Source organism: Drosophila gunungcola (genome assembly GCF_025200985.1).
Source record: "Drosophila gunungcola strain Sukarami chromosome 2R unlocalized genomic scaffold, Dgunungcola_SK_2 000012F, whole genome shotgun sequence".
Taxonomy (NCBI): Eukaryota; Metazoa; Arthropoda; class Insecta; order Diptera; family Drosophilidae; genus Drosophila; species Drosophila gunungcola.
In genome coordinates this window covers 974439-984681 of record NW_026453170.1, presented here as the reverse complement: position 1 = coordinate 984681, position 10243 = coordinate 974439, and the positions used below count along the sequence as shown (strand labels likewise).

At 42.6% G+C, this 10243-nt stretch overlaps 1 protein-coding gene across 1 annotated transcript; it reads left to right on the top strand.

The window, feature by feature from the left end:
• Positions 1 to 2179: 2179 nt before the first annotated feature.
• On the top strand, positions 2180 to 4234 carry LOC128255683 (golgin subfamily A member 6-like protein 26). Its single transcript, XM_052985374.1, has 5 exons — positions 2180 to 2314; positions 2734 to 2913; positions 2997 to 3272; positions 3330 to 3587; positions 3647 to 4234. The coding sequence occupies exons 1-5, from the start codon at positions 2294 to 2296 to the stop codon at positions 3905 to 3907; spliced, it is 996 nt and encodes a 331-aa protein (XP_052841334.1). The 5' UTR covers positions 2180 to 2293; the 3' UTR covers positions 3908 to 4234.
• The last annotated feature ends 6009 nt before the right edge of the window (positions 4235 to 10243 follow it).

The following is a 10243-nucleotide window of genomic DNA, read 5'->3' as shown; positions in this document are numbered from 1 at the left end:
TGGAGTTAGCTGACTATAAACGCTCAACTTAACAGTCGGCAAGATCAAAATGACAATGAAAGGATAGTTTTCTTTTCTTTTTCAGTTTTTTCAGTCAGAATTTCCCAAAAACTTTACACCACATTGATAAAGCGGATCTTTGTTACCGAAAATTTTTACTTTAGTTATAAAAATTTGTATTTTTTGAAGTGCACAACCACCATAAGCTCTGGTGGCGCTTAGCGTCTTCATGCCGCGGAGGTCGCTTTGCCATTTGAGCGGATAGGTCGACCCGTCCATAAATGGCGTTTGTTGTTTTCCGTTTGTTTAGCCGAATTCCTCCTCTGGTCATTTGGCAAGCAACTGGACTGGCCGCACTCAGCTGTGCTAATTGTTTGTCACTCAAGTTCAGAGCCCAGAGTCGGACATGGTTAATCATGCCATATAAAACGCGGGCACGTAGCCCGAATTGCTGCAGCTTAAGACTACTTAGCGTCTTGGCCCAATGTAACGACGGCAGGCGCTACACGCCCACAGCAATTGACCTTATCGATAGCTAGCCGGCGGGAGGTGAACCACTTCGCACTGCGATGATCGATCGCTTTTCGGGGGGCGGACTTCGATCCCCATTAGCTTACTTGAGGATGATCGTGGACTATGATTAATGCTTCATGCTTCATGCAAGTTTGAATGTTTGCTACAAGCAGTTATAGCAAAGCCAAATTACTACAACGCCCCAAATCAGAGTACAGATTATGGCTGATGGCAGTAATTTGGACTTACTATAACAGCTTGCTGAATATATTCAAAAATTTGGTTAAACGATAATTAATTTTTGTTACCCACGCAGACCGAAAATGTTGAACTTTTTTGATAATTATTTGCGTGTCTTTTATCTGAATGACCTTGATGCTAAGACCAGATTAATTTAATCATTTTGTTACATAATATTCAAAACATTTTAAGTTGTATACTCCACCTTAGACCGATTTGATATGTAGTACGTGGGTGGCAATTAAACAATTTTAGGTATTGCCTTTGGTTCGGAAAGCTCTGTCCACCAAACTGTGAATACCTTAGAGCTTTGGAAATAAGTGATCCTTGTGTTAATCATAAGTACAAAATAAAATAAAAACGTATGTGCTTAGAAATTTCGTACTCTGAAACACAAACAAAAAATATACTCACTTTAATATGTTCAAGATATAACCGTTTCTTATATAAAATTTGCATTATTTAATGTTAAAAATAATACGAGTTTGTTGACCTTTGACTATAAAATCAATACTGGCAATTATTTATTGCTTAACTCCTCCTTAGCTATGTTCCCTGCTAATAAATGTTATCGATGAAACCATCTAGCTCGAAGAATATTATGAACAAATTTTAACCTGGCTAACAAAAAACTAATTGAAATGTTTTTTAGAGACTGAAAAACCAGGGTCAGTGTAACAAATTAGCCCACTAAAGAACATCGCTTCATTTTCAGCTGCGTTGGCCCGGATGGTGATGCACTTGACCAATCACCGCTGCCAACATCATAATTACGAGCACCTCGCATTCTTCCTCGGGGTCTTCTTCTGTCGACGTCCACGTCCATTTCCATCCATTCTGCGAAGATGGATCTCAAGTGACCCGTGGACCCGGGTCCAAAGCGAGATCACGGCACTCGAGTCCAATGGCAGTCCGAATCGCCGGCCCACAGTACGTATGCGTATTCGTACTTGTGTAGCATTGTTGTTGAATCTGCTGCGTTACCTTGGGAAAATCCGCGCAGTCACCGGCGGTCCAAGAGCGGTAGCGGATCAAGCTGGAGGCAGCTCCATCAGCTGACGAGCTGACGAGCTGACGAGCTGAGCGCCATTCCACTCTCACTCTCTGCGGTTTTCGCTTTCAGCTTGGCATTTGCTTTTGCCTTTGTTTTTGTTTTTGTTTTGCTTTGCTTTGCTTTGCTTCTGCCGTTGCTTTTGCTTTCAATGGAACGTCGGCAGCGACGCGGCGCCTCAGCTGCGTGCATTTTGCACCTGGAGTAAGTCACCTGGGCAGAGCGCCAAAGCCAGAGCTTTGGTCCGTTGGCTCTTGGGGATTTGGCTTTTCTTCGGTCTTTGTCTCTGCGCCGCCGCTCTGCCGACGCCGACGGCGACTGCGACGCCGGAGTCAGAGTCAGAGTCGGTGGCTCGGAGACGGACCATTCAAAATATAAATAGATGTGCATGTAGGGAAGTGCGAATAGTGTTCATAGAAGACCTCAGAGGAGGCACATATCAGCTCCTTTTGTTTTGACGCGCTGTTGGTGGTGCAAGGGATACCAAGCATGAGATCCCTAAGTTTGTTGGTCAGTGTCCGAAGAGATCGAAGTGCGAAGGCAAAGTGAATCCTCGAGAAATGTGTTACCAAAGCGAACAGTTTAAGTGAAAATAAAAGTGCGAAACATGACTTTTGAGATATTTAATGTCCAAAGTTTAATGATCGATTTAATTAAACGAAAACATAATAACAATTCAACCTCAACATAAGGTTAAAATTTATGTCTTGGAAATAAACATATTTCGAGGTTTAAATTATACACATACAAATTGTACTTAAATGTAAACAAGAAGGACGTGAACTAGAAGTTATTAAAAATAATTATAGAAGCAATCATTTAAAAAATCGTAGCTAACATCACACCAATTTGATTCACTTCAGTGCTTCCCAAATGATTGCAATAAATCAATCAAAATAACTATTCCTCCTCTGCTATTTTTCCCATAGCTACTCAGCGCCAGCTGCGCGCTAATCCTAAGTCTAGCCTACGCCCATCCCCCCGAGGGTGTGTGGAAGAAGAAGCTCACCTGGAAGGAGGATTGGGTTCAGGTGTGGAAGACCGTCAAAAAAGAGGCGTGGGAAACCAAGTGGAAGAAGGTTTCCGTGCCAATATGGAAGGAAGTCAAGGTATGGCCGAAGCACACAACTTTCGATTTTACAAACCAATGCCGAGTACCAAATACCAAATACCAAATAACAAATTCCTGCAGGTTCCAGTCTGGAAAGAAGAACAAGTTCCCGACTGGAAGATCGTGAAGAAGCCGAAAATCGAGGAGAGGGAGGTCCCCGCCTGGAAGGAGGTCAAGGTGGCCGAATGGAAGAAGATAACGAAACCCATTTGGGTGCCCACCAAGGTGGCCGTGTGGAAGGAGATCCAGGTGCCCATCTGGAAGGAGGTGCAGGTCCCGTTCTGGAAGGAAATCCAAGTGCCCATCTGGAAGGAAGTACAGGTTGCAGACTGGAAGCAAATGTTTGAGCCCCAATGGGTAAGTGCAACTCCCCCAAGGGTGTGCAAATACAAACTAAGCTCGTCCCTCGCTCAGGTGAAAATGGGCATTCCCGGCGAAAAGTTCTTGGGCAAGGACCACGAGGGCTGGGAGTACACCAGCCACGATCTCTGGCGCAAGAAGCTGGTCTGGAAGCCCGTGTGGAAGAAGGTCTGGCGCACCGAGAAGAAGCAGGAGTGGAAGACCGAGAAGAAGCAGGAGTGGCGCACCGAGAAGAAGCAGGAGTGGAAGACCGAGAAGGTCCAGGAGTGGAAGCAGGACAAGAAGCTGGAGTGGAAGGACGAGTGGATCCAGGTGGGTTTTCACAGAACACAGTCACCGAGAAATATATTCACTTGGGCCACTCAATGCAGGTGTGGAAGCCCGTGAAGAAGCAGATCTGGATCAAGGAGAAACGCGAGACCTGGATCGAGGAGAAGGTGCAGATCTGGCGCACCGAGAAGCGCCAGGTGTGGGCCACCGAAAAGCGGCAGGCGTGGAAGGACGAGTGGCAGTCCGTGAACGTGCCCGTGTGGAAGGAGGTCAAGGTGCAGGAGTGGAAGAAGGTGTGGAAGCCCGTCTGGGAGAAGGTGTGGGTGCCGGTGAGCCATGGCCACGGCCACGGATGGGACTAGGACCGCGGCGGGGTTCTCCGCTTGGCCGCCAGCCAGCGACAGCACTGATACCTGATAACTGATCCCGCTGCCCTACCCTACCCGAACCGCTGAAATTGTTACATAGACTTAAAGTGTAAAGCATCCCCAGCCCCCTCCTGCATTTTGTAAAAAAAACCTTCATACCTTTCGTTATCTGTTGACATCACTACCACCACCACCACCACCACCACCACCCATTACCTACCCGCCCCCGTCATCGCTGTCTCTCCCAAGTGAACAAATTAGTCATGCGCGCGTTTTTGTCTTTAAGTTATACGAAATTCAATAAAACAACAAAAATTATAACTACTTTGGTATTTTTATATGGTCAAAATGTTAAACCAGCTAGGCTGCGAAAAAATTGTTATGTAAATACGTACTTAAACATAATTACGATCCCCATATGGACCGACCACACACGAAAATTGATGTACAAAAGCACTTTTTGTAGAGATCCAAGCAAAAATAAAGACTACTGTAACAGTAAAAATAAACATAAACATAAAAAGTAAATGCTTTTAATTACGGTTCGGGGTAAGCCAGCAACTAGGCGCTTCTGCAGACTGTGGATGGGATGAATCGTTGCTCCCTGTTGGTGGGTGAAGCAACTTCGGTCGTTTCGGCGATGATTCGATGGCCATTACAGCGAAGATGCAACTCATAAAAATTCGATTTCGGTCCACGACACCCGGAAGTTAGATAAGTGCCGAAAAGACCAAAGAAGTTGGCAACATCGTTCAGCTGGAGTTGGCGAAAAGGCCATGAGCCAAAGTCAACAACTGCAATGGCAATGGCGATGATGATGATGATGATGATGATTATGATGATGATGATGATGATGATGATGACGATGACGATGACGATGTTGATGGGATGACGATGACGATGGCGATGCCTTTTGCCTAGATGCCAAATAAATCTCAAGGAAGCATCTCGGCGTCAGATAAGCGGCAACAATACCGCTGCCACTTCCTGTTGCCAAGTTGAAGTTGAATGCAGCTGCCCCAGCCTCAGTTTCAGTTTCAGTTTCAGTTTCGGTTTCGGATTCGGATTCGGTTGAAGTTGGAGTGGGATCGCGTCTAACAGCGCCGCAATTCCAAGTCACTCGGTCGGTTGCCACATGTTGCTTTAATTGACTCCCCCCCGCTTTCGCGCAGTGTGTCTGTGTGCCAAAAAGCGGAGCCCGCATAAGGTTAGCAGAGGAAGCCAACTGTTGCACTGGTTGCAGTTGCAGTTGCAATCGGAGGAGCCTGCGGCGCTGCCTAGTTGCCGAGCTGCCGATTAGGTAACCGCCGCAAAAAGTTCGAGTTCAAGCTAACATTCCGTTGCCAAATCTCAGGCAGTAGTTGCTGCCTAATGATGTTGCTGGAGATTTGGGCAAATCTACAATTCACGTTCGCTTGCAAATGAGTTTTAGGGGGTGTGGATGCGGCGGACAGGCGAAAGATGAGCTGCGATAGGCCCGCAGATGCAATTTATTGTTGATGCGCACAATGGATGTCTTCGCTCCGGGGATTTCCTTGACTTTCGGCAATTGATTTCGCTACCCGCCTTGCATAATAGAGCATACTTAGGGTTCCTTCTCTGGCGGTACAATTGGCACCTAATTAAGTCAAGGTCACAGCGGTCTGCTGCTCTTGTCGGCAACAAAGTAAATCGATTTGAACGCATTATCACTCCATTGTTTCGTTGGTGAGTGGGCCACCACAACAAAACTTGTCACAAGCTGAAATATGCGTTTGTGTTTGTTAAGTGTTCGACTGCAATTGTTGTGCATGGCGTGTGCTTAGTGCTAAATTGCATTCCGCTTTTATATAACGCCACAACAAGTGTCATGCAAAGCTTAGACTTATGAACACCAAAAATGATAACTAGGCAGCAAAAACAAACGACACCCAGCGCATTCGAGTGAAGCACATAATGGTTGTTGTTTTAATTACTGAAGCAACAGCAGCAGCAGCAGCAGCAACAGAAACAGCCACATCTCTGGCATTGCACAAGCCGCAGTCGAAACAAAACGTAGCCAGCCACACAGACCGAGCAAAAGAAATTGAAAAAATGTAATAAAATAAATTTCAGCTAACAAAACAAAAATTAAAAAACAGAAATCAAAACAAAACAAGACAACGGCGCAGCGACAGAAATATTTGATTGTAATAAATCTTTTGTTTGTGCCCCGCAACGCAGCCCAACACCCAGCAAAAAGAGTGAGGCGGCGAAACATTTCTTGTACAAATAGCTGAAAGTAGTTGCTCAGGTTCAAGACGCCAGCCGCAGCCGCGTAGCACGTGATGGATTCGTACTCGGATGCGGATTGGGATTGGGATTCGGATTCGGATTGGGAGCCGTGCCCGCCGAGCGTGAAGCTGCAGCGGAGGGGTTATTGCTCGCCACTGGCTGTTGACTCTTTTTATTTCCGAGGCATGTGGGTCACAGCGAGGGCGAAACGGAGGCACAGCCTCCCCCTCGGGTGACATTAGGCAAGTGCATGTGTGGCAAGGTCGCCGCCATCAGTGGCTGATTAGGAGCAGGGCAGCCGTGAATTAGCGGCAGTCCGCAAGGCGGGAAACGAGCAGTGAGGCAACCAAGACACTTACCATGACGCCGCTGAAATGGCAAGCGAGATGTTGCAAACGGGCGGCGTGCGCTTCGAGTACTTGCAGCCGGGAGGCCGTTAAAGATGATTAAAGGACACCGGCACCGAGATTGCGTTGTCAACGCGCTTGTCCCGTATCTCCAATCTATATAAATGCCATTTTATAGCTGACCCGTCTCAGCGCTGCCCTCCAAACAAAAGACTCAGGCAACGAACTCGTTTTGGCCAACTCACAAATGTCCCGCTAGCGCAACGCTTTCTTGTCCAATTTATTCAATTTTAAAGTGTGCCAGAGACTTTGACAAGCTTTTCATGCGTTTTGTTGAGATGTTGTGGTGTTTTATTACATATTCTCCACACCATTCTTTGTTTTTTATTTAATTAAGCTATTAACGACCATTATAATTAGCTTCCTGCTAAGATTGTATGACAGCTAGGGCTTACATATTAATTAATTAATTAATGATGTTATTGTATTAAATAGATTTGCTTTTAAAATCATAGACTACTTATATAATGTTGAACAATCATTATGGAATATTTAGTGAAAAACTCTTATTTAAATTTAATTCACTTTTCAAGTCCGCCCTTTGTTGGTCCATAATTTAACAAATTTAATTAACGTTATGTCTTATCATCTCACTACTTTTCTCTATTTCACATAGCGCGTACTGGCCTATACAAATTTTGCCATAGTGCCCCTGGTGGCCTACTTGTTCCACCTGCTGCCACGCCCCCTTTAGCCAAATGTTGGCCACGCTTGGCGCTCAACGCTGGTCACTCCAGTGTTTGGGATGCCCCTGCTGCTTCCTCCGGCCTTTCAAATGCAAACGACTGATTGTCAAACATTGTTATTATTTTCTGCTCTGTTTTTGTTTTATTTTCACTTCGTATTCAGCTTGCCTGCCCCCTCGCCAGATTTATGGCCATGCTCGAAGACAACTGCAGTTTATGACTTCCCCCAGAGTTCTGCGACTGATACGCTATATGATCAATATTTGATGGGAGTATTTGTCATGTTTCCATCCATAGTAGCCAGTAGTCAGTAGCTCGCAGGCCATTTAGCGCTTAAACGCTCGTTTCCACCGCCCCGCTGCCCATTTGCATGTTGAAATTGCTGTTATGCAGCCGCGTCACAGCAGCGAAGACAATGCACAATTGTTGGATGTGGCGGGCGCCAATCGCAATTGTTTGCGAATAATTTTTATTTTTTCCTCCTGCCCAACTGCCGACCACATCCACATGGTTGTTTTATTGGGGAGGCGTTCGCCCGAAAGTGGGCATGGTAGATTTGTATTTAATATGCCCCACTTAGTTGTTAGTCATCGAATTTCGCAACAATTAATTATATTACGCAAGGCCCCCGTGCGGAGAGTGTGAATTGTAAATGGCTTATGATTGAATTGGGCAATCACCGCGTGCCTTCGTATGCAAATAATGATGATGGCCGAAACTTGGGTAACTTCTGCAGATCTGGACCTGCAGATGCCGCTGAGAGTGGGCTATTGGCATGGCCAACATGGCAGTGTTTGCAACAGCACTTGTTCTTTGCAGAGAGCTTAGCTTGCAGCCGCTAACTGGATGTGCAAATCGCAAGTGCTGCCACCCATGGCCAAATATTAATGTGCAAATAAAGCGGCTGGAAAGGCTGGTTTTTGTTTTCCTAAATTTCAAAGATTGCAGCAGTGAACAGTCATCTACTGTCAATTGAAAGGAGGAAACCTTTCGAATTTGGTTGAAGCAAATAATATTGGTATTTAATTTTCGCCTTAAGAAAATTTGGTTTTTTTGACTTTGTTTTCTTAACTATGCCATTCTTAAAAATATATAGTTTTCACCACCCAGGGGTTTATCATGGGTATGACCGATTTTTCGTTCTCACTTAATTTTCACAGGGAATATCGCTATTATTTACATATTGACGTTTTAACCGGTTGTTACCTACTATTATCAAATACGGTAATGCATAGGCATAGACGTTTTTACAATCGAATACCTTTTCCAACATACTGTTTCCTATAATTATAAGAAATAAAAATAAAATTGACGTATATTATTAACAAAAATTTAACAACTCTTAATTATTTTGTAATAAAATAAGAATTTACTGTTTCTTTATGCAACAATTGTGTACTTTAAAGACTACCAAAAAAAATCAGTTAATTTAGTAAGTAATTAAGCAGATAAATTTTTATTTTTTTATTCCAAGGTTCTTCTGTTGTTTAAATATTTGATATTTACCATTTCATCGACCAATTAAGCAAAGCCTAAAAGTATGTAACCAAAAGAAAGCTTGTGCAAAATAAGAAAAAATATTAGCACACTTATTGCTGAGGGAAGACTTAAGCAGCTGCTAAACTTCCTAAAAAGAAATATTAAAATGAAAATAAAACCTTTTAACATTTGTTGTTTTTCCATTTTGGATCCTCCAGTGAAAAAAGTTAAAAAAGGGTGTTTGGTTTTATCCAACATATATTGGCATTTATTTAATTTTAATTGGTTTCTTTTTGACTTGTATGACACTGAAACTGGAAACTGACAATTTAATTCTGCCGCTTGTCGGACATGCAAAGGGATCGAGTTTTGAGTGGGTCTACCAATCCGATTCACATATATCGGATCGGGCGCGAGATGGTTATACCCGGGCATGCCGATTCTTGTCAATTCAATACATTCAATATTTAATATAGTTAATATATGTATGCTTTCGTAATTGTAATTAGTAATACACATATTTGTAGTATTCAATTTGGGGTTTACCATATAATGCCGCGCTTAATGAGTACGAATGTTTCCACTGGGGGTATTGATTCTTCTCTTAATTTCATATAATATTCGTTCTGCTAAGAAGGAGCGAGTGATTAGTATAAATGCGTTTTAAACTGCTTGTCCCATATGGTTACAGAATTCAAATGTGTGCTGATCGTGCTTAGTTTCTCTCGAGTTCGAGCCTGATGTGCGTTGAAGTTGAATGTACCTTTTGTATTAAGTGTGTGGTTTTGTATCTGACTTTCTTATTAATGATTCTTGGGAGTTAAATTTTGATTAATGCATTTTATGTAAAGTTAAGTAAAAAATTATGTTTATATGTTTGTATATGCATGTATGCTTATCGCTTAAATAATTACAAGTATGTAGCGCAGTTTAATAAATGCAAAAAGTGAAGTTCCATCATAATCCCTTCTGACAATGAAGCAACTCAAAAAGCGTTCGACTCGATTTGAGTTGAATTATCCATGCATAATAAAGGATGAAAAATGTATTATGCTGTGTATATATATAATACCATACTTATCCTAAGTTGTTTAATTTTCAAACCGCTTTGTTTAATTATTCGTTTTCTTTTAATGCCAAAAGTTTTTGTTTTGATTTTGATTTGCCGAAAAGTTTATAATTATTATGAGGGTAATTAAAATCTTGTTTCTTCGTTACAATTTCTGAAATCCAACGTTCTCTTGACTCTAGAATATTGCTTGCTATTTTAATTACTTGAAAATTTGTAGGTGATTTCCCTTTCCATTGTTATTGATTAAATGCCGTTTCCTTTACTATACACTACTTAATATTTGTAGTTCGTTTGCCATGAAAATTTGTAGTACATTCATATAGGTAAGCAATCTTAGTAATCTCACAACACTACATTTATTTATACGTATATATCTATATAAAACTGGTAAAGTCTGGGTAAGAGTAAGTAATAATTTGTATAGGTTAAGAGG